Consider the following 27,025-nt stretch of genomic DNA (forward strand, 5'->3'; position numbering starts at 1 on the left):
GGTCGTAGATTGAGGAAGGGAGGGAGAGAGAGAGAGAGAGAGAGAGAGAGAGAGGGGCACGCAGCGGAGTTGCCGGTGCCTTGACAGGGTGAAGCAGCAGAGAGCAGTAGTGGCAGACCGGTGGATCGGGCACTGTCTCATCTCGGGGGGGAATATCCAGAAACCTGCTGCTGGAGGGAAGCATCACGCAGGCAGCAATTAGCAGACAGTTGTGTGCATGGTAGGCAACACTCAATGTGATGCATGTTCGTGCGTTTTGAGGCTTTTTTTTTTGTTGTTTGTTCGTTCTGCACGTCTGGGTCTGGGGAAGAGTCAGGGGACGGGAGGGTTCATGCATATTCACGTGGTCTGTTTGTCTCTGTTCCTGTTTTTCGTCCACCTGAAGAGACCCCACAGGGAGAAGGTTTTATTCGGTCAGTGTGTCTGTTCAGTGAGTTATTCAGCTGTGCAGAAATGAAGGAATAACATGCATGTGACAGCCCAGTCATTAGTAGAAAGCACAGTTAATCAGCGCAGTACTTCATGTTCAAAGGCCATGTCAGGTAAGGGATGGTGTTGCATGGGTTAAATAAGACTGACATGGTGAGAGGGGTGTATTATGAATGCGTTATGAAAGTCACAGCCATGTGGATGAATGGCACAGACACACTTGAAACTACTGCTGCGTGCGCGTGTGTATGTGTGCGTGACAGACAGAGACACACTTCATTGATTGTTTGATTGTGTGGGTGTTGTGGGTATGTGTGCTTTGCTTTCATTTCCTCTGTTTGCGTGAATGTGTGTGTGTGTGTGTGTGGGGTGCTTTGTCTCTCTCTCTTGCTCTCTCTCTCAGTGCAGTAATGATATTTATTGCAATCTTTGCAGCTGGAGAGGGGGGAGGGGTGTGGTGGAGTACCATGCTTTATGTGGCTTTGTTTCTACTATTTCCTATCCTTTCTGTGTGTGTGTGTGTGTGTGTGTGTTTAGGGGTTGGTCTCACATGTACATCTAAGTTTCCTGTGCAGTTCTGTGCTGCATGCTTCTCTTACTTTCTTTTTTTTTTTTTTTTTCAAAGCAAACCACTTCCTACTTTCAGTTTAATAATCTCTCACTGTCTACCAGGTCTGATGAGTGCACTGCCCGCCAGCTCGGAGATGCAGACTTCCACTCTCGGCCCGCAGTTCATAGCGGGGCCCCAGGGTAAGGTGCCCGGACGGAAGAGAGGGCGGCCTCCTATACGTAAGCTGGAGTTCCAGAGTCACTACGCCGAGCCTCTGTCGCCTCTCAAGGTGCCAAAGAAGAGAGGCAGGAAACCGGGCTTTAAGGTTAGTAAGTCAGTGATGTGTTTTCATTTAAATCTTTGAAATGACAGATTGTTTGACATGAGATTAAACGGTGACTACATAGTCTGTGTAGCGTAAGAAGAACTATATATGGTTATGCGCAGTAGGTTTTACTACTAGTAGGTTACTCTTGAAGCCAAAGACTTCATGTGAGATCAACGACCGTCAAACAAGTTTTTCTCACCAATGCAAAATGTGTTTCCTTGTTGCTTAAATATGTCTAAATATGTTGCATAAGTTCCTTGTGAATCGTGTGCAAAACCAATGCATAAATATTTTAAAACAGGAATTCTATATGTCAGTGTGAAGAAGTGACATCCCGACCCATTCTGTGGACCAACATGGGACCTTATTTTGGAAAAAAATATGGACGGTATTCCCCAGCAAGAGACAAATAATGTTTTTATTTGTTTTTAAATCCTGTGAACTACACAAAGAGCAGATCTTTGTCAGTTTAAAAGATAACGTTGCAAGTCTAGAAGTGTACAGTTTGTTGTGAAAGTGCGAAATGACTTCGACTGCGACTTCATACCCAAGTTGTGCAAGTCAAATCAACTTTCTATTTCCATGGGCTACCCAGATGAAGATCCATAGACAGTTGATAGTAGTCATTTCAGGTATGTTAATGGTGGCCATGTTGGTGTTGGTGATTTATAATTGTGCAAGACGAGAATGTAGTTCAATGAGCTGTTGCACCTTACTATCTCTATGGCAAACTGTGACCTTCTTGAATGATACTGTGCATAATATTTTGGACTCATTCTGTTAATCATAAGAGGTGTAGACTTCCCTCCATTTTTTTTTGCTGGTTTATGACTAGGTTTGATTGCTCACTACTGCCATTAACTGTCTATCAATGGAGTGGTGAGAAACTTTTAGCACATACTGTATGTGTATCTCACGGTCCTGTGGATCCTTACATGGGATAGCAGAACATGGTACTCCAACAAATCAGAGACTGTCTTGTAAGAAACATTGATCCTCAGCACCACTGGTGGTGAAACACTCAGCTACGTTCACGTTCACTTTGGCCCTAGCTGAAACTTGTGTACATCTTTAACACTGGTAAAGGCTTTGATTTTGTTCTTGGCATTGTTAATGGTTGTATTTTTAGATCATTGTTGGACACTTGCATTTATCGGAGAAGCTTACAGGAAATGTGAAGAGAACGTGTCGCACTTCCTTGCATTGGCCAAACTGACGCTATTTTCCCGGCGATATGGGCAACGCCATCTTGCGAGTTTGGACCCAGAGTCAGTACGAACCGGATCCGCTTTTTCGATGACAGGACCGCACTTCGCCAGACTCACTCGCGTTTTTGTTTAATTAATACTGTGCTGGATTGTAGGATTTCCTTATACATTTCCACGGGACCTCTTTACGGAGCAGTTGACATGGCAACTGGTAGTCGCCATTATGTCACATCCTGTTTCTATAGCGCCAAATAACTAACTAAAATTAATCTTATCCAAAAATTGACACTTGAGCATGCATCAGTATTATATTAACTACCTAAAATGACAAAATAATTTATGTGTATTTTAGTGTAGTTTGGCGCAAGTCCTATCCACTAATATGAAGGGGGTGGAGCTTATGACCTATACTGCAGCCAGTCACCAGGGGGAGCTCTACTCACTCTACTTCACTTCTGAGGAGCTGTTCCGCCATCCATGTTTATACAGTCTATGTGTATGACTTGGAACAAAGGTCCCAGACAGATTCAGTGCTTACTTTTGTACCAGTAACATTACTGTAATTTGGTATCAGTTTTACCAATTGATTTACTGACTGTTGTGTTGTTTTCAACTTCAGCAATTTGCTTTTTCATCTCCTGACCCTTAATGTAGTTCCACAAAATTTGAATGGTTGCAAGAACAAATTTTTTTGTTGTTGTTTTAAATTATGACCAATTCCTGTAAGCCTCGGTTATATTTGCCAAACTTAACATTGTGTTCTCCAGTAGAGGTGATCATTTAAGAATTTCCATCCATCCAACCTGGTGTTTTCCAGTGTATAATGAGAATAAGAGCTGTACAAGAATACTGTATTGACTAGTGTGTGTGTGTGTTTGCTTGTGTAGTTGAAGCCTAGGATGGTGATGTCCCCACTAGCCAACTCTCCTCCCGGCAGCACACCAGAACCCGAGATGAGCTCGATCCCACAGGATGCTGCCATCGTCCCCCACTCTGCCACGCCACAGGTCCTCAAAGGTAACATGACACGCACATCTTAACCTTTAGAATTCTTTCTACCCGGTGACATGCCCATTAACGGTTGCAATAGTTAGCAGCGCGAGATTTAATTCAAGCTACACTCTAAAAAAAATATCTTGTGGCCTGCTGTCATTTTGTATGAGAAAGTGATCCTAATATTACACTTATTAAACGCTCACAGCTTGAGGGGATGGTGAGATTTTGCGGTGTGAATTGGGCACTCCTCTCCTCTCTTTTGTTTTTGTAGTTGTTATCTTTTCTCTCCTGCTCTGACTGTGACATCGATTCAGGACTAAAATACACGCTTCTTGTCTTCACATGTCAGCCTGATGTCTTTCCTCTTTGTTTTTTTTTAAATACACAGATGACTGGTTGTCTGCTTTTAGATGTGAAACAACAACACGCATGTTGAATCACACTTGCTGGTGGTATCTGTGGGTTTTTCTGTGCACGTTTAATTAAGAATACACATGTTAAAAAATAACCCAATCATATTTTCTGGTTCCCCATCCTTCTTTCCTTTCCTGCGTAGGCTGTGGAGAAAATCGGATTTTTCTTATTCTTTCACTAAAGAAAATTGATTTCATACAGCCACCATTTCTTTCAATCCCGCCCCTACGGTTTGTCCTGCTCCGTACAAGCAAGCAAATATTTAAAGACTGCCTCCAGTGTATTTGGAGTTTGAGGGCGAATCTCATGTGTCAAGGACCAGCGGTTTGCTCTTTGTTCTTGCAAATCATGAAATGTGTTTGATGTCAGGCTGTAGACGTGCAGAGGGAACGAGCACATGCGCAAATGCAGACGCTCACAATCCAACGTGTTTCCCTCTGGAGCTGCCACCCAGACAGATATGTAAATCATTCCTCCGGTGAAATGGAGAAGCCTTTCAAAATAGTCCCCTGGATTTTGGCAGTATATTTTGGGACGCAATCAAAGCAGTGTGCATTCCCTTTCAAATACACATGCTTTAATCGTAATTTTTTTATTAGTTTATCAAAAATGGATGTAAAGATGTAAGAAAAAGGCTGGTGCATGTCACTCTGACAAACAGGAATTTAGATCAGTGTAGTATTTTATAACTACAACAAAACTGTGTTCCTCTAAGACAGGACATTTAGGATATATTCTGTTTGGTGTGTCTGCACCTCCAAATTCACGTGCTGCTCTTATCCACATAATAGATTTTTCAGAATACAATAAAATACATTTGACCTTTGCTTGAGCACATCGCGCAGGTAATTCCAAATCATTTCAGTGGAGAATTTCCATCTTATAAATCTGTCATCAGCTAAAATCCATAGCTGCCTGGCTCTGGCATTACCAGCAGGCATCTACATTATTGACAGGCTGACAAATAGTTGCCACAAAGGGAGCAGATTCAGAGGAATTACTGACTGCCTTTCATCCGTTTCACATCCATACAGTTGCTGGCTGAGGGGGCTTTAACGCAGCTTACCTAAAGATTAGCTCTGTATTTATTATACTCGCTGTTTCAAGGACTTGAAAAACTTAACTGCTGCCTAGGATAGTATATAAGCATACAAGTGTTATAATCATAGCAAAATATTCATATTTCAAGAGATATTTTAGCAGGCTTCTTGACAGTTTACAATGGCCATGTAAAGAGTCTTGTTTTTTAATTTTATTTTTATTTTTTTAAATATGTCCTCCTTGTTTTGTGTTTGATCTCCATTGTTGAGTTTGTAGCCATTTTTGCGGCTCCACTTTGGCATAGTGGTGCACTGAGACAAGGGCTAACATGTTCACCAGAACAATCCCAACATAATGACTGTGTTTTTAGTTTTGTTTGGTGTGCCAACATCTGTCATGAGGATAGAGATGCCTTTAATTTTGGTATTTCAACCAAAGTATTGGATAAATCGAAATGTTGGCATGAGGATTGACGATGATGATGAATGAAAGCTCAGGTTATTACCATTGATGTTACAGTTAATCTTCAGGGGAATGTGAATATGAAGAGTTGTTGACAGCATCCAATCGTGTCTGAGTACATTCTCTGAGGCGTGTAAAGCATTTTGTGTCAGTCTGTCTAACTGATGGTGAAATCTTGCAGGATAAATAAAGGCTAAAGACAATTTAATCCATCCATTATCTATAACTGCTTATCCTGTAGAGGCTTGAAGGGGGCTCTACAGGATAGCATAGATGTCACCTAATCGTGACATCTATGCTAACCCTAACTCTAAGATGTGGGATACACCTCTTGGCCAGTGCCAGCTGAACTACCATTTGCACTCACATACACACCTACAGCCAGTTTAGAAACACCAGTTAACCTATCATGCATGTCTTTGGAATGTGGAAAGAAGAAAACCTGCAGGCACAAGGAGAACATGAAAGCTCCACACAGAAAGGCAAATTTAAACCCTTAAAGAACCTTCCCTCTATGGTGCGACAGTGTTAACCCCTGCACCACCTTACCATCTCACTGTCATATTAAAAACATTTTCTGGGTGGGCTTTGGTTTAATTTGCCACTTCCCGTCCTTCTACCTCCAGCAGATACTCCAATGCCCGACGATTTCTTATGTGACCCTCCGGTGGACTCGAAGCGCTACGCCGTGGATCCCAGTGACTCCGCTTTCAACGTCATGCCGTCCCAGTACCAAACTAAGCACTCCTACGGTTACCGTGGCAGCAGCTGCTCTACTCCAGTAGGCGTTTGCAGACAAGCATCAAGCCCGGGAAGTTTCCAGGAGGGAAATAGAAATGGTGAGGCCGTGGGTTTAATGTTTACACTCTTCAGTGCAGACAACACATGTTTTTATTGCAGTGTTGCTTTACACATATACTTTGTCTGTCATATACACTTTTTACAAGGTCACATTTGTTTATGCTAAAGCAGGTCCTCCACAACCATGACATGAAATTTCAAGTCAGTGAGGTGTGCTGAATCTTTAAACTGGGAAACCCTTAAAGATCGGTTCTGATTTCTTCAGACTTAAATATAATTTAAAGGGCCACTGTGTAGTATATTTAGTGCCATCTAATGGTGAAGTTGCAGATTGCACTCGGAATACAGTGGCTTCATTGTAAAAACATGAAAGGCACTCTCTAGAGCCAGTCTTATATTTGTACATTTTGCATTACCGTAGACTGCAAATGACAGCACAGATTGTGGACTGGAGAAGAGGACTAGATCCCTATGTCGATATAGATAGTTTTTGCAGGTGACTATACATTATTGAAATCAATTTTGATTCAATTTTATTTGTATAGCGTCAATAAAAAGTGCCTGAATCATGAATATCATATCCAGTTTTTTGCTGACAGATGGCCCTAAATCATACAAACTGGACTTGCATGAAGTTTAGAAATTAGCTAGGTGCTAATTCATTTTACTGACGCATGTATGTAAAATTAGACTACATGCTAACACTGCCTATATTGAGTGATTGGAAAGTAATCTCAGGGTAACAGCAAATGTCCAGGATATTACTGCACCCAGCCAAAAGGTAATCCAAGACATGTTTGAGGTGCTAATAGTTCAGAGAGAGCCAGGCTAGCTGTTTCAAGTCCAATATGTCATGCTATCTTGTACTGTGGAACTAAATACTTATCTGGTGACATTGTAATACTGTCATTCTGTTTATTTGCTCTTTAAGCATAAAATATTTGCTCCTTCTGGTTTCTGCTCTCTAGGCTACAGCCCAATGACAGACACTGGAGAATGCAAGCGTCCTGCTGGTAAGGACCCGTCCAGCTGGGGTGTGGAAGACGTGGTTTGGTTCATCAAAGACGCCGACCCCCAAGCTCTGGGACCCCACATCGATGCATTCAGGAAGCATGTGAGTTTAACATTTATTAATACACAGGATTAGATTTTACAATCCCTTGTGCCAAGATCCCAGGCAAAACACATTTAGAGGTCCTGTCCAACTGAGAAACCCTAACAAACCTACGGTCATGTCATATGACGATTAGCCTACAATCTAAATGAACTAAGTAAATGCTGCTGGCTTGTAGGCCCACAGAGCAGCAGAGGATAATTCAAACCTTGTGACATATAAGCTAACCAAATGCTGCTGGCTTGTATGGCCCACTCAGCAGCTAACCAAATGAAGAGCGAAATATTGCTACCAACCAACATGAAGACATCAGATACCTGGCCTAGTCAACAGCAATATGCAGCATATCATTGGGGTTTTCAAGTGGGCACCTTCCTTCCTTCACCGGTGTTTTGTGAAGGGAGGTTAAAATACTTAATGTTGTGTCAGAAGATGGCTTAATCTTTATGTCATATCTATAAAATTGTATATTTCTGCGTTTTAGGAAATAGATGGTGACGCCCTACTCCTGCTTAAAAGTGAGATGATGATGAAGTATCTGGGACTGAAGCTGGGACCTGCGCTCAAACTCTGTTACCACATCGACAAGCTCAAACAGAATCGGTTGTAATCTGCTGCAGAGGAGCCAAGCCTTTCGTTCAGCGAAAATGAACTGATACTCTTGTGCTCCTTAAACCATCAGCAATGCACCGTGAACATCTTTTGGTCCAGAGTGCATATGTGGTGGCTGTTACTGCATCCGCTCCAGATTTTGTTGACAAAGTGGACATTTTGTCTCAGCATATTTCATTTTTTTGTCTTTGATTACTGGACACCTGAATGGCTTTACATTGTAAATAGTTTGGCTCCACACAGATGGCAGCTGCTGTATATTGACTTGTAATAACTGTGTGTGACCGTCAGCATTATTTTGTGCAAATCACAATAATGGACTTCAACACCACCTCTGGAGCCCTACAGACAAGGATATTAACAAACTTGTGTGGTGCTTTACCTCAGTCTCAAGTTTAAGTTTAAAATGTCTTTCTGGTGCACTTTTAAGATCATAACATTTGTTGTAAACTGATATGTTTATCCAGGTTTTACTCCGTGACACAAGCTGTAACTAATAACCAAACTCTCAAACGCTTGATGTTGAAATCTGTGACCAGCAGACTTGGTATGTCTTTCACCAGATTTCCCCAAAATCTTAAAAAACAAGAGCAAAAAACGAAAAAGGAAAACTCACCATCAACGTGCCATTGCTATCTGGTCCCTCTGATTTTAAAAAAAGGCTTGCATAATTTTTTTTACTTAACACTGAAATGTATAATACTACATCACAGTCGTGATAAAAAGTGATTTGTCAAGATGAGGATTTTTTTTATTTATTTATTTTTTAACCACAAACCACAACTTAATAGTGAAGCAATAAGATGTTTCACCGGTCGGAGGTGCCTGTAATCACGCTGTGCTCATAATGGCAGGAAGGAAAGGAGTCACTTTGCAAAACTGTCTGCTTCCCTTGAGGTTGCAAAATGGTGCAAGAAATAGCAAACTGTGTGAAGCTCATACAACTTGGTGCTCGCTGAAACAGTCACTCCCACTACAACCACAAGTAGTCACTGCTCGTACACTTCAAGTTTACTTACTCCCCGTGCTATACCTCTTCAGTTGTTTTCCAGTGCAATTGCCTCATCATAAAGCAGTATTTCATCTCCGAGTTGTAAAAAGTGAAAAACTGTTTTAACTAAAGATTTCTTGAGCATTAATAGTTACATTTTGCATTGCAGTGGCCTCTTTCAGGTTCAGGGCTATGCAGCTGCCAAATACAGTTTTGTCATATAATGGACAAACAACTTGTGAACAGTCACATGCAGTATGTGTGTAACTTGTGGTTAAATACAATGTTTGTTTGTTTTTTCTGTTGTTGTACAGTACTTGTTTTTCACTTTTGTGTTCTACGAGTTTTGCTTAAATTTGTGCGTAAACCAGATTTATGAGAAGTACAGCATGTACGTGTCTGCATCTCATTACTGTCCTCAGCCTGAGAGAGTTTTGCTTTTCCAGTGTGATGACTTGATTAGAAAGATTTCCAAGTCTGACAGGACACACACACATGCTGTTTTAACAAATTAGTACATTTCCAGCTGTTATTGCATTTTCCAATTGGTGACCTACATTAAATCCATTTTGACTAAAATAAAGTTGTTGTTTTTTAATTACTTTGACTATAATTGCCTGTTTTTAATGTATTCATTCATATTTGTAGCTGTTTTAAGAAGACCTGACGCTTCCAGTGTCTTTACTTTATTTTGAAAACAGCGCGATTATGTCATAGTATCGCGAGAGTACAGCGGATTCACTTCCTGTACGAGCTTACCGAACATCTTCGTGCGGCGTATACAAACGTGAGCGTTTGTCAGAGGTGAACATGGCAGACGTCTCGGAGAGGACACTACAAGTCGCCGTCGCGGTTTCCTTCGCCGTCGGCTTCGTGGCCGGGTGGCAGGCCAACAGAATGAGGAGGCGGTTTCTGGACTGGAGGAAGAAACGGCTCCAAGACAAGCTGACAGAAACACAGAAGAAGCTGGACTTGTCTTGAATGGTAGCGACACATGTGTTTGGACACTTGGGAGAATCAGTGTAGTTGAGGCCTGTGTTGCTGAATTAGTTATTTTCTGGAATAGGTCTGTTTGTGTGAGACATGCTGTGTTGTATTTATTTGTATTACTATAATTTATTCAAGTCCTGTCTGATAATTGTGTCATTTAGGTTTCGAGGCTGCCTGTGTAAAGCTGCTGGATCCTGAATGTTGACTTTCACTTTGGGGAAGAAACTTGAGGCTGCAGCTATCTACCACCACACCCTGCAGTCTGACCAAGCCTGAACTTCACGTTTACCAAGCTCCGAGGAAGCACATCTGCCTCCAGACACTAAGATGGAAGACGTTTCCTGCCTTTGTCTTTGTCATATGTGGTCAAATAAATGTTTCTTTTTCTTTTTCTATCTGTGAAAGCCATTATTCCACATAGATGGTGTGCTTGTCAGGTGCATGTCATTTGTTGCCTCCTGTCAGCGTTGAATATTCCTCTTAATGTTGCCTTAAGAGAAGTAGTTGTCACTTTTTGCACATTTAATTATTAAGATTTAAAAAAAAAAGAGCGATGCATTTACATTTGCGTTTACAGGAAAATGGTGAAATCAAGACTATACAAGTTTGTTAATATCCCTGTCTATAGGGATGAGTTGTCAATAGTCTGTTATTACAATTTGCACAGATGGATAGATTATTCGATGTCCAGTAGCATCATTATATAGAAACAGATATGACTGATATTTAAACTGTATAATATAAATATATAATGCTGTGTAAAAAGTACACAGTATACAGTAGCATCTAGCATCTACCACAGTCCAGTTGTTTCCTCACAGGGAGATTGTTGTAGAGTCGTATGGCCAGAGGTGCAAACAGCCTCCTCAATCTGTGGTGAAGAACTGAGACAGCAGCCTGTCACTGAACGAGCTTCTCTGCCTGACTATGGTGTCATGTAGAGAGCGGTGGACATTGTTCATGATGGACCAGAGTTTGTTCAAGGCTCTTGCATCTGCCACTGATGTCAAAGACTCCAGTTCTGCCCCTACCACAGAGCCTGCCTTCTGTATCAGTTTGTCCAGCCACAAGATGTCCTTCTTCTTAGTGCTGCCTCCCCAGCACGTGGTGAAATAAATTGTGTTTTTTTGCACATTTATTTTCCCATATTTACAAGGAAAAGTGCCACGTTGAAGTCCTATAATTTGTTGCCTCTCGACGCTGTTGTAATTTCTTCATGTTGCACACATGCAAGCTGCTGTAACACTTACACATTTAATGTGACTCAGCCAAAGGGGTTTATCAAAGCGTCAGAGGAAGGGTCGGCTCCTTGTCTCTTTGTTTTCTGTAATGAAAGAGGGATAGGTATGAGGGGATGGAGAATTGGGACAAACACACCTTTATATGTAGGTGAATAACTTCATTAACAAGCTTCAAAGATTGTATTTTGAGCAATTGCGCCCTCTGCTGGATGAAAAGGAGAATCACAACTCATACATAGGCCTCAAATACAGAAATGTTATGGACATATTGACCTTTTACACCTGCCAAAAGGCAAAAGCTACACTTTTAAACTGTGTTTAGAGTAGCTTTTATGTGCCAAGATTAAATGTCTATAGTAACAGTGAAGCCACTATAAAAGAAAGACTTATTTTCATTCTGGTCCTTTAATAATAGCAAAGACTTGTCTTTTGGCAACAACCAAACAGAATAAGTTCCTGAATCATCATTAATCAAAGCACTTCAATCAGACTTAAAAACTTCAGCAATCATTAGAAATAATTATAATAAGACGCAATCTAAGAAATAATTTGCAATTTCTATAATTATGAAGGTGACTCATTATGCACAAGTATTTGGATTTATACCAATTATAGCAACATGCTACCTGGGGTATTTAAGTGTAGCACGACTTAAAAACCTAAATGCTATGCAGTTTTTATATGTGCTTTATGTAGTACATGTTTGCAGTTGTTGCAAGCAGTTAATATCCACTTTAACTTTATTGACCTGAAGTTGTATACATCTGGAGCTTGTCCATAGGTGGTGCTGGTGCTCTTTAATTCTTGATGCACACAAAACAAGTCTTTTTTTTTTTGCAAGTAGCAATTCTGTCACTGGGTCTGAAATTAGATCTTGCTAGCAGATATCTCTTTGTCATCATGGTCACTCCAGCGGGCCTGTTACAATGTCTCAACAAGCTTTTTACAAGACCTTAAAGAGCCCTTCATTCCCTGTTGCGCTCCATTCCGTGGCTTGATGAGAAAGAAGGTGGAGTGGGCGCTGAAGAGGGATTAAAAGAGGTTAAGCTTACTGATAAATAAATATATTTTAAAAGTATTCACCGAATCCAGGAATATAGAATGTGTCAAAGTGTTAAACTGACAAGAAAGAACGAAGTGCAGAACATCAAAAACGTCATAAATATGTTCTGTTTACACATTTTAAGAGAGGATCTTGTGCTAAATATTAATAGGAAAAAATGACATTAACCCCTATGTGAACTCAATTTTTTTGTTGCCAGTTTTTATTCTGCTTAATTACCAAAAGTTTCTGTTATCCTCTTAGTTAAGTTGAATATCTATACCCCAAAAAGAGCTAATCAGAAATGTGTCAAACATAAAACAGAGGCTTCTGCTACATGTCATATTCTCGTCAAATAATATGTGGGTTGTCGTTTCATTCGACATTCAGGCCTTTCAGGCTCCCTTTAAATGCACTTGAATTGCACAGCCTAGTTTTTAAGGAGAGCGAAGACTTACGACAGCTTAGCAGGAATTAAAAAGTGTGGAAGGGGGAGTGTGGAAGAGAAAATGAGTGTCACGGGGGAGAAGTGTGTAGCTGTTTGCGTCCCGGATGGTGTTGTGGGAACGGCGATGTTTTCCCTCAGTGTCTAATGCTGTGGCTAAATTGTGATGAATAGCTCGCAGTGAGTGCGTGTAGACTGCGATTGTCCTTGTTCCTTGTTTATTTTGGAGCGAGCCGTGTGGGATTGTGGGATTGTGTGCAGCAGCAGCAGCGCAAATGTGTGTAGCCAAGAAGTATTTTCAAAGGAGACAAAAGCGTCTAGTGACTCAAGGAAATAATGTGCATGAGGGCCAAAAAGCCAGAGGAAAGAAAGAGTTCACATTGACTGCTTTGATTGATCTGATTTCCCTAAGTGGCACGTAGACCTCAGAGCGTATGTCCTTTGTCTATATTGAGTGTGCTCAGTGAGTGTCATGTTTAATAAGCTACCTGATTGGCTTTCTGCTTGTGTGATTGTGCCCTCTGGCCAGTGGGTGACTGCAAAATGGAGAGAGGAGAGGAGAGGACTAGATTTATAGAGTCAAGGGGAAGCAAAGAAATAATAGAAGACCTCTAGCCATCCTTGTGGCTTTGCACAGCTGTACTTACTGTATGTCACGTTTGTGTCGCAAGGGAAGGAAGGTTTATAGACCTCTTTCAGGGCAGGGTTAAAAATACCATTTGTTCAATAAAGCTTATATGTTTATTAGGTTTCAGCATTTAAGTAACTTTAACAACAGATGTTGGCTAATGTTTGCTTCTGATAGCACTTTTGTGTTCAGCAGTACTTTCAAAAAGATTTGTGCTAATGTCATCATACTAACATTCTCAAAGTGCTTATACACTGATCAGGCATAACATTATGACCTAATATAGTGCAGGTCTCCCTTGTGCCTCCAAAACAGTTGTGACTCATCAGAGAATGGACATGGGCCTTCTGAGGGTGTCCTGCTATGTCTGGCAACACAGTGTTTTTAGTGGGGGCCTTTGGGTCCATTGGGTTGAGGGGAGGGGCCTCTGTGGATCATCCCACAGATACTTGATCAATTTAGGATCTAGTGAATTTGGAGGCCAGGTCAACACCTTGTGCTGTTCTTCATTTCATTTCATTTTCATTTATTTATTTAAGGACAGTGCACATTAATCGACATTTCTGTAAATGTGCCAGTGTTAGCCAGCAGGCTAATTTTCAAATTTGTTTTTTTAGTTGTTCCTGAACCATTTTTGTGTGTGTGTCTGTGTCAGGCTGCATCCTGCTGGGGATGGCTGCTGCCATCAAGGTGCTATGGGGTGGGGGTGCCTGGTCTGGTCTAGGTGGGTGCTACATGTCTAAGTAACATCCACATGAATGCCAGGTCCAAAAGTTTCCCAGCAGAACAATGAATTGTCACAAGATGGTCAATGATATTTACATCTGCTGTTAGTGGTCATAATGTTGTGGCTGATCTATGCAGTTTTGCACTTGCAACCAGAGGTGCTGCTTTTCAACAGGTAATGGCCCCTAGGCCACTAGGCGGCCCCCAAAGGCTGACAAACTTTAAACTTCAGCAGTGGCAATGTGCTAAGTTTCCAATGACGGTAGGAGACCTCCCCTAAGGGGCACAGCCATGCACACTCTGTCCCGTTACATATCACGTGCATGACCCTTTATAGTCGTTAAGTATGACAACTGTGCCCAAATCAAGCTGAAAAGAATGTTGAAAAAGACAAGTGAAAGTAAAGTAGATAATGGTTTTTAATAATAATAATAATAATACTAAAACAGAATGCTGCAAGTCTAGCCTTAAGTATGGAGGAGAAACATTTGAACTAAAGGCCTTCCACTAGCATCCTATTATGTAGTTTGATGGTGGATATTAGTTAAGCTAGCAGTGTAGTGTGTACAGCTCTGTTGTGCATGACCAAGCTCAGGGTGGAAATGTTTGCCTAGGGGCCCAGTGACTCCAGTATCACCTCTGCTTGTAACATGGTCATTGCCTAAAGCATGTATTATGCTAACATTAGCTAATTAGCACTAAACACAAAGTCCATCTGAGGCTGATGGGGAATTTAAACAAAAGTAATACAGCTTTTTCTGCCCTTTATAAGAACAGCAGCGACAGAATCTGATGATAAATCCAGTCTTAGGTCAGGATTTACTGAGGTGGTAACAATTCAAGGATGACCAAACTTACTTACGCAGCACGTTGTGGGGGATCTTAAATATAAATCAATAAAATAAAAATCATTATAGAAAAACTGAGATAATGTATTTCAGTCTGGATTAAAGACTGACAGAACAGTATTGTCACCTCTACCGCTAGCGTGACTGTGACTTTTGTGAACAGGAACAATGTGTGTATCGTGAATGAGACTGCACAGTTTACGGGACTAAAAAAACTAAGCCCGTTTCCACGCATGAGGCAACAGCAGACTGACGGTGTCAGACGTGTTTTCACCTAGTAGGAATGCTCCTTTTGGTTTTGGCAAATGCTGAGTGTGGTGTGTGTGCAGGAGGAGTGTAATGCATGTGTAATGTTTTCGCATTGTCATCAATAATACTTGGATTTGGACGTGTCCTAAATATCAGCCAAAGATTGGAAAGCTATATGCTGACAGGATGGGAAAAAAAAAAGATGCAGACTCATTTTAAAGCAGCTACACTTTGAGCAACATCATCAACATGCACTTGCTCATTGGGAATTCTCCGGACACTTGCCTGCTCTAGTCACATGAGGTCTCCATCATCAGACATTACACATACTTTGTACCAGGGAGCTGACAGGATGAAGACAGTTTGTTACATGCAGCTCCCCCAGGTGATGTCAGGGAAATTTCAAGACTGCGTGGCTTTTTTCACTTGTCATGGTAGGAAAATGGGGCTTTGGTTAAATACGGCTAATCACTAGAGAGGAAAAGAGGAGGAATGCCTTGTCATACACAAGGAAATCCCTTAAACGAAGCTGCTGTGGGGGGTTTTATCTGCTAACTGACTGGATATCCAAAACACCGGCTGCTGCCCCTAGACGATATCTAATGGGTTGCCAGATTTCCAATGACATAACAAGGGACCTTGAAAGTAAAACAGCTTATTGGAAATCATCCATTATTAATTGTGTTATTTCCACCTGCACCTTTCTGCCTGTCACATGTCAAAAACATCTTCCATAAAACAAATTTCCATATATAAAACATTCAGCTGAGGATCTTTGCCCGGGCTCAGAAGAGACACCTTTCAGTACCTGCTCCAGTCGTCATGGACCTGCACAGGAAAGAGCTGTGTGTGCATGTATGTGTAATGGCCAGAAAAACATACGTCTCTGTAATCCATTTCGAGCTCATACAAACATAAATGTTGCATGAGGACACGCGGACAAACACCACTCCCAGGCTTTACCGTAGGTTCAGTCCAATACACCTCTTACACCGGCGAGCGGTTTCCATGTTTATGGATGACCACGTGTCACATAAACACCCTGCACTGTGGATTGTAATGCTGCCGCAAAGATTTCCATTTAAATTGTGACGTGATTATGTCTCACTTTATTCGATCAAGGCTTATTTTGTAACATCTCTTCCGGAAGGCTTTTATGTAAAAAGAGGGAGAGAGAGAGAGAGAGAGAGCAGCAACGCCTACATCCTGTTTGACACAAGAGAAATTACTGCATGCTGGGGGATTTCATTAACAACACCTCTTACACATATCCTACTGTACAAAGAAGGGTTTTAGCCACAGAAATGAATCATTACTAACTTAACTATTCATTGTAGACAACAAGTGGAAAAAGCTTTTTTTTTTTTTTTTGTCTTTTGTTTATAAATATGGAGTTTTTCAGCACCACTTTCAAATAATCCATTATTTATGGAGGCTTTGTAACTAATGTCTGAGAAAGCTCCATTTATAAATAATAAATAATTTAGAGGAATTAGCTGTCTATATGCTTTATAGATGAGTGATACAATGCTTTGCAATTCAGTAATTATTAAAGGAATTCAATAATTAAGTTATTAAAAAATGTTTTGTTTGCAGTAAAGGCATTAGTTTCACCACCTACTGCTTCAGGTTCAGATTGGGATTCTGACAGTAAGGGAATCAAATATTTGCACGCCACATTCACATGACCACTTTGACTGCTTTGTTTATTTGCCACTGAACCGCACCAACTGTATAAACTAATCAGGCATAACATTATGACCACCCTTCCTAATACTGAGTGGGTCTCCCTTATGCATCCTATGGGTTGAGGGGAGGGGCCTCTGTGGATCATCCCACATATGCTCGATCAGTTTGGGATCTAGTGAATTTGGAGGCCAGGTCAACACCTTGTGCTGTTCTTCATGTTTTTTAGTTGTTCCTAAAGCGTTTTTGTGTGTGTGTCTGTGTCAGGCTGCATCCTGCTGGGGATGGCTGCTGCCATCAAGGAGTGTCATTTCTGTGGGTGTGGGTGCGTGGTCTGGTCTAGGTGGGTGCTACATGTCTAAGTAACATCCACATGAATGTCAGGTCCAAAAGTTTCCCAGCAGAACACTGAATTGTCACAAGACAGTCAAGGTTATTTAATGGTGGTTTTAATGTTGCAGCTGATCAGTGGAAGTAACCACTGTGTATCAGCTCAGAACTCACCAGAAACCTTTTTTTCCCCGTCCTGTCTCTGTATATTTATCATGTATGTGGACATGTATCACTTGGAGACAGCATATCAGGCAACAAACAGCGATTTCATATTATCATATTATGAAGTTTATATATTAGGAATATGTTTGTCTTAAGTAGTGCATCTGTACTGACACAATGAAAGACAGGATTAATGCAGAGTCGCAATTCTGGACACTTTTCTTTAAGCTCTGTTTTGGCCTCTACCAGCCGAGGAAAATAGCAGGGGTTAGGTTTGTGCAATAAGTTAACCTGAACTTTTAAGCTGAAAACATTTCTCTGCTATTCCTGAAAATAAAACTGAAGTTGTGAAGTGTAAAACCAAAACAATGAGCTGAAAGACACTAAAAAGCAGGGGATGAGGCGTTTGTCACTATTTTTCGTGTTAAATGTTGTGGTTTTGCATTGGAATCCTGGAAATATTGAATATTAAAGTTTGAATACTTTGATCAACAGATGACTGAGTTCAGCTGGTTTCCAGCTCACAGCACGATCCCCGCCACCTTTCACTTCCCCGCCGACCAGCTGATTTGAGAGTACGTTCAAGGGTGCGATGGAAAGAGCTCGGTGGTTCGACCAGCCTTTCCCACTGGGAGAAACCAAATGGATGCACTCAAGATGCTCTGGATAAAAGCCCCAAATGAATGACAGATGTGCCATAAAGCTATATACAATATTGGCACAGGCTGTCCGCCGCTCTCACATCCTCTCATCCTTCTGTTTTTAGTTCTGAGTACACTTGAACAATCTGGACGCTCTTAAGGCAGTGTTTGTTGTTTATGCTCTCCAGTTATAAGGTAGAAACACTTTGAGAGCCACATGCTTTTACTGTTCTTTGAAAACTTTCAAGCATGAACCACCTGAAAACTACTGTATTCTACACAATGTTCATTAACGTGCAAACAACAGATTATTTCACATGTCGTGTTTTTTGATGAAGAAGCACTAAATGATGCATACATTTTACTGTCTCGTCAATGAACTAAAGTTCAGTCACCAAGTGTTGAAAAAGAGTTCTAACCTCAGGCTAGTTTGCTGAATTTCAATATGAGCCCGATATTTTTTCCTGCCTAATTGCATGGACCTAAGCTACCTTTCCTGCTGAGCACTGAGCATTAAGCGCCCTTAAAATGCAGGCCTGGGAAAGCAGACTTAAAAGCCAACATCAATCATTTCATTAAAGCCAAGATAAAATGAAGGACACAACGTTTTGTGGTTCACTTCAGAAAGACCACGTGGAGGGCCTACAAACTGACAACCAGACCCAGTTTTTTTTTTTTTTTTTTCATTTGCAGACAACAAAAGAAAAACAAGACTTTAGAACACATCAAGCACTATGAGCTATTTCTTCACAACTGGTACGTATGTGTGATCATATTGAAGGCTACGCAAAACTTAAAGGATAAAGGTGCAATGTGTAAAATGGTTTGTTAAAAAGATGAAGCACATTTTCCCAGATGGGGTCACTGATGTTTCTGTCAAATAACCCTGAGATGGTCATGCCACATTCATCATGGTGTGTTGTGCTATGATGTGCACATACACTGATCAGGTATAACATGACAGGACAGGCGAGTGACAGAAGTAAATAACATTGACCTTCTTGTGACAATTCAATGTTCTGCTGGGAAAACTTTGGACCTGGCATTCATGTGGATGTTACTTAGACATGTAGCATCCACCTAGACCAGACCAGGCACCCCCACCCCATAGCAAGGGCACTCCTTGATGGCAGCAGCCATCCCCAGCAGGATGCAGCCTGACACAGGCACACACACAAAAATGGTTCAGGAATAACTAAAAAACATGAAGAACAGCACAAGGTGTTGACCTGGCCTCCAAATTCACTAGATCCCAAACTGATCAAGTATCTGTGAGATGATCCACAGAGGGCCCTCCCCTCAAAGGCCCCCACTAACAACATTCTGTTGCCAGACACCACAGGACACCCTCAGAAGGCCCATGTCCATTCTCTGATGAGTCACAACTGTTTTGGAGGCACAAGGGAGACCTGCACAATACTAGGAAGGTGGTCATAATGTTATGCCTGATCTGTGTATTTCTGTACATATTCAAATGGTGCAGAAGCACAGAAAGGAGCAGTTATGTATAAATCTAGCAACTAATGTCAGTGCAAGAATGTAAAACTGGTGGCGCTGTAATGGCACACAGTTGCCAGTCCAGAACCCAAACTGTGCTGTTGTTATTTCCTAGTGTGACACTTTCACAGCACAGAAATCACCCAACATCCAACCTGCATCATGATCTGCAGGATGAGCTACTTGTCTTGGGTTGATGCAGGGAGCAGGTAAACAAACCCTATTCCATCCACCCTGCTCTACAAAGGCTTCTTGCCAGAAGCTTCAGTCACTGTTGCACTTACTGTTTCATTCATTTATTACCTCATTCATTTATTGTCCTTCAGCTCGGTCGACATTATGTTAGAATCACAGAAGAAAACACTCTTTGGGCAGAGCTACTTCTTCTTCCTCTCATGTTGGACTGAGGACAGACTCAGTGTGCTACACTGACCCATTGTCACATCCTGCTGTGGTACAAAGTGCCATTTACCACTGAGATGGGACAATGCTTGCTGATTAGCATGCTAATTTCAGTAGATATCACAATATAAAGACATCTTTGACACAATATTGTAGCAATTCAGTTCTCGCAGTCTGTTAATTTTTGAATCTTTAAATGTTTTCAAACTAACAGTCACATTAAGTTTGGTAAATTTGACCGTTTTAGAATTAGATGGGAAGCTTGAAATCTGTTCTTTCATTCCAAAGTTACTAAGCTCGCACTAAGCTGGTTAGCTTAGTTTTACAAGCACACTGCAAATAGGGCTACAGCTAACTTGGATCTGTCAAACACAGATTTTGTGAAACACAAAAAATCTAACCCTAAACATCCGTCTTTGCAAGGCAACTTTTTTTTCAAGAGTAAACATAACACCAAACTTACAAGCATCGTTTCAAAGCTCACTCTTGTTTTACATTTCTATTGTGTTCCATCTCTGACTGTACCCAGGGCAAAGCAGGTACTTTAAAACATGCTGAGATGCTCCCTGCTAATTATTATCTGTAAAATCCTATATTCTGGAACTATACATGCAAATCTGACATTAGGTTGACAGCAGCAGGGAGCGTCATTATGTACAGTAAGCAGAGCACACAGTGTCCAACTTTAGTTTCATTCAAATGAGGATTTAAACTCACACTCACTCTCAAAGGAGAATACATCACGTATGGTGTTTTCAGCTTTCATTGTGTGTCACACTACATATTTTTGCACATTTGGCAATTAGTCCCCGTTGAGAGACATGCATGTTGACAGAGGCTGTAACCTCGGCATAATTACTGCAGGCCTGAAAAATTAACCTTTTAACGCGAGAAGGTGCACAGCCGAGTGTGAAAGCTTGTGTTCGCGTGTTGTCATAAATGCAAGTTTTCACAAAACACGCGCACACAGTTTCAACAAGGGTAATATAGTCAGCTCATTGGTGGAAACTGCTTATTCCACATGATGGAGTGTATAATTCCAACACTGGAATAATAATGATGGCATTGTAATTCAGATGGATAGAGGAGAAATTAGATTCCGGGGCTTTTTGCATATTGTCATTATTGAGTTCTGCACCATTCTCCTCGTGGAAGTGAAATGAATTGAGAGATGAGATGGGTTCACATGTCTAACCTGCTGAAGCGACCCGCAAGTCTCACCTTGCAGCAATTTGTGTGGCTAAAACGAATCTAAGTGCATCTTAATTGTGCTCTGAAATGAAACAGCAATGCTTTATGCAATTTATGTACACGCACACACACACACACACACACAGATATATACATATATATACACACGCAGTCACACTGTTGGTATTCATCCTAAAAGTAAATTGCTGCAATCATATTAAACAACCCAGCAATTATACCAAAACAAACAGCATTTCTATACAGCATTGCTCATAATGCCACTTCACAGAGTTCCTTAATTGCGCTCCGTTTTCACCAGAAAATGGTCTGTGTCACATGCACCAGCAGCTAATCAAAGGCACACGTTTTTCTTTTCTCTCGAGCACTCAAAACTGTCAAGCCTCTTGGAAGGAGGACTTAGCGTCTTAGTATCATCTGAGATAGACAGAATTATTCTCCTTTACTCTTTCCTTCCTTTCCCTCAAGGCTGTGGCATTGCCTGTGGCAAGGGGTTAGCTAAAAGAAAACCTCCAGTATATGGCTCAATAAAATGTTGTGTCATGACGTGTGTTACTTAAGGACATCTGCCGCCTTTTTTTTTTTTTTTTTTTTAAATATGATTTTATTAAGGAAGAGGAAAAGGGACCTAAAAGGAAATGTTCCTGTCAACATGTGATCTCAGCCTTAAGCGAAGTTTATACCTCTGTGGGACTAGTCGATGCCGGTGCGAGCCACTTATATTTGTGCGCTCGTCAGTCGCTCTGTAACAATGCCACACAAATGCTAGTCAGCATGCTAGTTGCCATTCGGGTTAATTTTTGTTTCTACTTCCTGCTTTACTATCTACTTCCTGCTTCACATTCAACAATGGCGACTGAAACTTTTGGTGAAGCCGAAGCCGAGTAATACAAATGTTTGGATCTCCAAACAGCTTTCCTCTATGTGTTCCATCTTTAATGATCCAAAACAATCGATTAGAAAATTGCGGAGATGGAGAAGCAGCCATAAATACTAAAGCGGGAACACGCAACTACCAAGCAGACCAGTCACTGCTTTGTGGTGTGTGTCACCGCAATGTGTAGTTCCATTTCTGGGGAGGTGCATGGCAGGCATTAGGGTCTGCGTATGGTCTGGGCTGTCAAATTTACGGAGAAGTCTAAACCGTATTTATTAACCATAACACCAATGGGATACAAGACTAATTTGGGCATCTTTGGTCTGAAACTGTGAAATTCAAGACATGCCCAAGACTTACTCAAGACATACTCAATAGACCATACTAGAACTTGTGTGTCACTATTTTCACAGTGGACATTAATAAGTTATATTAGTATATAGTACTAGATGTTTTTTGTGAGCATCCTATTGTAGTATTGTCAAAACATATTTGTACTACTGGTTTCTCATAGGATCCATTATTATAAGCCTTTTGTTTTCTCAAGATCACATAAAAAATTTGACTTAGGAGCTTGAGAAAACAAGATAATGTCTCTCATTATGCGCCTCATGAAGACAAAATCATGTTTGTTTTCTCAAGACAGAGGGATAATAATGGGGAACTCAAAGATGAGTTTCTTGTTCATTTGATTACGCCTCGTTTCAGCCTTCCAGATTGCTGTCATGACTTTTGGGGAGGATCCAAAAGTGAACAGTTGAAATCTTGAGGTGCACTCGCCTGTGAAGTTGCGGCCTTAAATGATGAGCACTGGTCTTCTTGCCTTGGGGGCTTTCTGGCAGAATGGCTTTGTAACGCATGGTTAACGTTGTGAATGGGTGTATTCTAACTAAAAAAAAAATCATCTTTTAACTTAACCAAGAAGTGTTGGTGTCTAAACCAAACCAAACTGCAACAGAAAGAGACAAACAAATAAAAACTCAGCTCTAATTTCATGGAGGACACAGTGCCCAGTCTCCCAAGTGATAGTCCCACGTTTAACTCATTCAACCACTACGACAACCACCCTCTTTATATTGCCAAACCTGTCTCAGGAAACAACCTTTTGTTTTCTTGAGATAGCAAAATAATTAACTTGTTATCACGATAAATGGTGGTTATCTTCAGATACAGAAATAATTAACTCATGATCTGGAGATAACGGTATCAAAACTGCAAGTCCAGCTTCAGTACTGTCTTGTATCCCTATTAAAAGATCACTCCTCTGTGATTAAAAATATACAACCAAATAAAAATACAATAAAGGCCTTTTTGGTTCCTGAGAAAATAAATGTTTTTATATGTATGAAGGTATCACTGAACAGTGACAAATATTGATAGATAACCAGCGATAATAACACCTACAAATGAAACCATGCATGTTTCATTGTTCAAGCTCACATGTTCAGTTAAGCTCCTCCCACATATAAAGCAATTTGCCTCATAGCTAATGTTGCTCCCATCGCTGCTGTTACTTTGTAGCTGACAGTTGGTCGCTAGTGGACATTCCAGGCTCTGGTTGCCAAGGTAGCCCATGTGTGTATTTCCAACGGCGAATATTTCAGTGAAACAAGCAGAACATAAAATTGTTTTTATAGTGTATGGACAGAGCTAGCTCTTCTTGTCATCCCTGATCTCTATTTGAAAAGAAAATATTATCAGCAACATTGACGCCCCATCTGGGTCCATCCATCGCTCCAAGCCCACTATCAGGTATTTGGTGGTGGGAACCACCAAATACTGGAATTTGTTTGTTTTGCACTAAACTCTAAGGAATTCTGTGCTTGTATCAATCAGCTGTATAAGCTGCTCTCATTGGGTGTTGCCTCAGTCACATTGCATCAAACTTGACATCAGTTCAACCCACCTTTTTCATGTTGCCAAAAGTCGTTCTTCCTACCATTGCTACCACTTTCTTACATGCATTACAACAATGAGAGATCAAGTGGGTACAGAATGAAAATGCGCTGAGGAAACATGAACATGCAAGGTAAAGGTGAGAAGGAGGAGGGGACGCGCAATAGACGACCAGTGACAGTGAATCTGAAGCACAGGGATTAGGGAATGATTGGCTCGAAGAAAGCAGCAAATAGTTATAGAAAATGGAAGAGATAAGGAAATAGAGCAACGACCCACATTCACCGGGGGAGGGAGAGATCAAGAGATCAACCTTCGCCCAAGCCTCATTCAAATTCCATAGTCTCTTGTTGCCACGTCGCTGCTGGTCTTTTCCTGTGTGGGTGTCACCTTAACTGTGTTTTTTGGAGTTTTTAAATGGCACTTCACTCTCTGAAGAAAAACCTAGAAAGCTTAGATTACTGAGCTACACGTGTTATATGTTACTAGCAGCACAGCTAAAGTCCACTATTGTGATGTTCATGGAAATGAGATCCATCAGATTATACATCAGCTTTTGTTAGACCAGAGCTGATTTCTGTAAACACTGATGACATCCTCACTGTTATATTGCTCGTACAAAAAGAAGTCTCCAATGTTTAGATAGGTTTGTGTTGATCTCTATTCATTGCACATCTTTTAGGATTGTTTCTTTTTATTTATTTATTTTTGTTGCAGACATGACAGTGCTCATGGCAGCTCCATCATGCCTTTTAGAAAGTCCATTAGATCGTGCTGCTATTCTCTGTGATCATCACACTGAAAAGACAATGGAGTCGCTACTGCATGAGTATTGCTAGATGAATAAATGGGAGCAGTGGTCCCAGTTTTTCTGCAGTTTATTTTTCTAGTCTATTTGTGCTATAGATGAAGAAAGAGCATTGTTCCCACTGATCAATTCTCATAAGAACAAAATTAGCTGCTGCACTTCCAAAAAGTTGTGGCAAATAAATCTCTTAAGTGTTAATTTAACTTTGTTCAGTACACAGGGAATGCATTCATGAAACTTATGACTGGTTATAAAGCGCCCTAGTTAACGTGCATCACGTCTGCACGCATCAGTCAGTGATCAGAGGATAATCGCAGGATGCACAACATTACACACAAGCCGTCTGCTCCTTTAAATTCAGATCCCACCGCCTTGTTTTGTCTTGCCACTTGTTTTAGTCACTGTTTAGCTGGATCAGTGGCGCATATAGAAGGAGAAAATAGAATTAATGAGCCTCTGGGTAAATAAATGGATTTTGGAATTCACCTCGCTCTATTTCTTGCTCTCTGTTTCTCCGCAGTCCCGACAGTTTAATCAGTTCTTCGTTTAATGATTTAATCAGCCCTTAAGAAGGTTTTTTTTTTTCTCTTCTCTTCTCAAACCACTTCACCCGGTGAGCTTTCTGATGGCCCTGATTGTAATAAGAAAAAAAAGGCACTTTCAGTTCTGCAGAGGGAATTAGGCATAAAATGACTTTGAGCAAGGATACGTTTGAGAGAGTGATGAAGAATGCCAGCCTAATGGAATTCTTACAAAAAACATTTTGCATTCCCTGTGTTGTGACCTGGCCCAGCATTCAGACTTTCACAGGGAACACCTCTGGAGTACTTCTTCTGCAGTCAGGCAATTTCTAAAGCTACAACTTGGACCTTGAGGGCAAAGCATTTTAAAGAGATAAAAGGTTGATCATAATCAGCCCCACGCATTTATCCTCAAATCTGACATCCTCAAATTCCTGTCTAAAGGGATGAGTAATCCCGCTCAGACATTATCGTGTTTGCCAGGGGTATGAACACACTTTGCACCCACTCTGGCTTTTCAAACAGATGCACAACTCCTAATGGTGTTTTCAAAATGATAGCCGCCTTCACACCCTTGCAGCTTGATGAGGGACACTGAAGCAGAAAGTTGGTAATGTTTCCTTGCAGTGACGGAAATCAATGCCGAAGCCCACTCATTTCAACTGTAGCCAGCCCTGTCGGCCTCTTTCATCTTCTGTCCCTCTTTCCTTTACCTTTGATCTTACATTTCTGACTTCCCGATCTTGTTCCGCTGCAGCACTTAGACCTGTAGACAAAGAAAGTGGACAGAAAGTGTTAGGCTTTTAGTAAAAAATTGTGGACGCATGCACATACGCGAGTGCTGTGCACGCACATAGAGCAGAGCACTATCATCCGCACAACATCTGCTTGCCATCAAATGTGCCATCAAAGGCTGCTTGTTACTTAGATTGCATTAGCGGCCCGATGTTTCAGCTTTGATACGGCATAGTATTATTTCGGCAAACAACACCTCCTCCCGCCTGAAAGTCTGCCTTCATGTCCCAACAATACAACACTCTTTCTGGCTGTCTGGATAATCAAATGAAGACAGATGATGCGCCACAACTCTTGCGAATGCTGCCTCTGACACAACTCCCCGCATTTAAGGCTGTATCACCATGCATAATATTGCAGGCTATTAGAGTTAGTCCTGATTTTGGTAAGCGAGTAGGTGGGCTCAGGCATGCTTATCAATACAGCCACTCAAGCAACAGACCTCATGTTTAAGAAGCTTAAAGGTGTCAGTGTGAGATAAGTGGAGCGGGATTTTTGTTTTTCCTCGGGGGAATATCGCACCATATTTCTTCATGTTCAGCACATCTGTTACTGCTAAAGTAATTGGGTGATTCTATAGTTTATATGAAATTAGTAACTGCTAGCACATTCCTCAATTTAAATGGCAACTTTTGATGTCTTTCACAATTTATATGCACATGGGTAAGTTTATATGTTTAGTGTCTGTGCTCTGGTAATTCATAGAAAGTGTCCCTCATGTAACACACAGGTGACAAACATACGGCCTGCAAACCGAAAGCGGCCTGTCAAATCTGGCCCACAGCATGAATTTGCAAAGTGTGAAAATTACACAGAAGACCCTAATTTGTCCACTGCTTTAGTAAGAGAAGTGGACAGAACACAACACTGAGACCCAGGACTAAACAGCAGACAGCAATGTGCTTATTTTTCTTAAAAAGTTTCATTTCTTTTTTTAAAGGATAGTTTAAATTCTCCTGATTTGCTTGTTCTTGTTTGACAAATGAGTTTGACACCCATGATGTAGCAGATATTTCTCCAAATATGAGCAAAAACAGGTAAGGTCTAAATTCCCAGGGAGGCTGTATCAGTTTTAATGAATGC

The 27,025-nt window shown here is 41.0% G+C and overlaps 2 protein-coding genes across 4 annotated transcripts; both read left to right on the forward strand.

Annotated features, from left to right (window-relative positions):
• Positions 1-98: 98 nt before the first annotated feature.
• scml4 (Scm polycomb group protein like 4) lies at positions 99-7,965 on the forward strand. Of its 2 annotated transcripts, none has more exons than XM_084560702.1 (6): positions 99-220; positions 1,102-1,304; positions 3,403-3,532; positions 6,055-6,267; positions 7,198-7,343; positions 7,828-7,965. In XM_084560702.1, the coding sequence occupies exons 2-6, from the start codon at positions 1,107-1,109 to the stop codon at positions 7,951-7,953; spliced, it is 813 nt and encodes a 270-aa protein (XP_084416828.1). In that variant the 5' UTR covers positions 99-220; positions 1,102-1,106; the 3' UTR covers positions 7,954-7,965. The 2 variants fall into 2 exon arrangements, with proteins under 2 accessions (XP_084416828.1, XP_084416829.1); XM_084560703.1 differs by having other exon boundaries at positions 6,058-6,267.
• A 1,785-nt stretch (positions 7,966-9,750) lies between these two features.
• On the forward strand, positions 9,751-10,331 carry lnc.lemp (lncRNA encoded micropeptide). Of its 2 annotated transcripts, none has more exons than XM_084560704.1 (2): positions 9,751-9,930; positions 10,098-10,331. In XM_084560704.1, the coding sequence occupies exon 1, from the start codon at positions 9,757-9,759 to the stop codon at positions 9,925-9,927; it is 171 nt and encodes a 56-aa protein (XP_084416830.1). In that variant the 5' UTR covers positions 9,751-9,756; the 3' UTR covers positions 9,928-9,930; positions 10,098-10,331. The 2 variants fall into 2 exon arrangements, 1 of the variants encoding a protein (XP_084416830.1); XR_014699457.1 differs by having other exon boundaries at positions 9,751-10,012.
• The last annotated feature ends 16,694 nt before the right edge of the window (positions 10,332-27,025 follow it).

This window comes from Chelon labrosus (assembly GCF_963514085.1).
Source record: "Chelon labrosus genome assembly, chromosome: 14".
NCBI classification, from domain to species: Eukaryota; Metazoa; Chordata; class Actinopteri; order Mugiliformes; family Mugilidae; genus Chelon; species Chelon labrosus.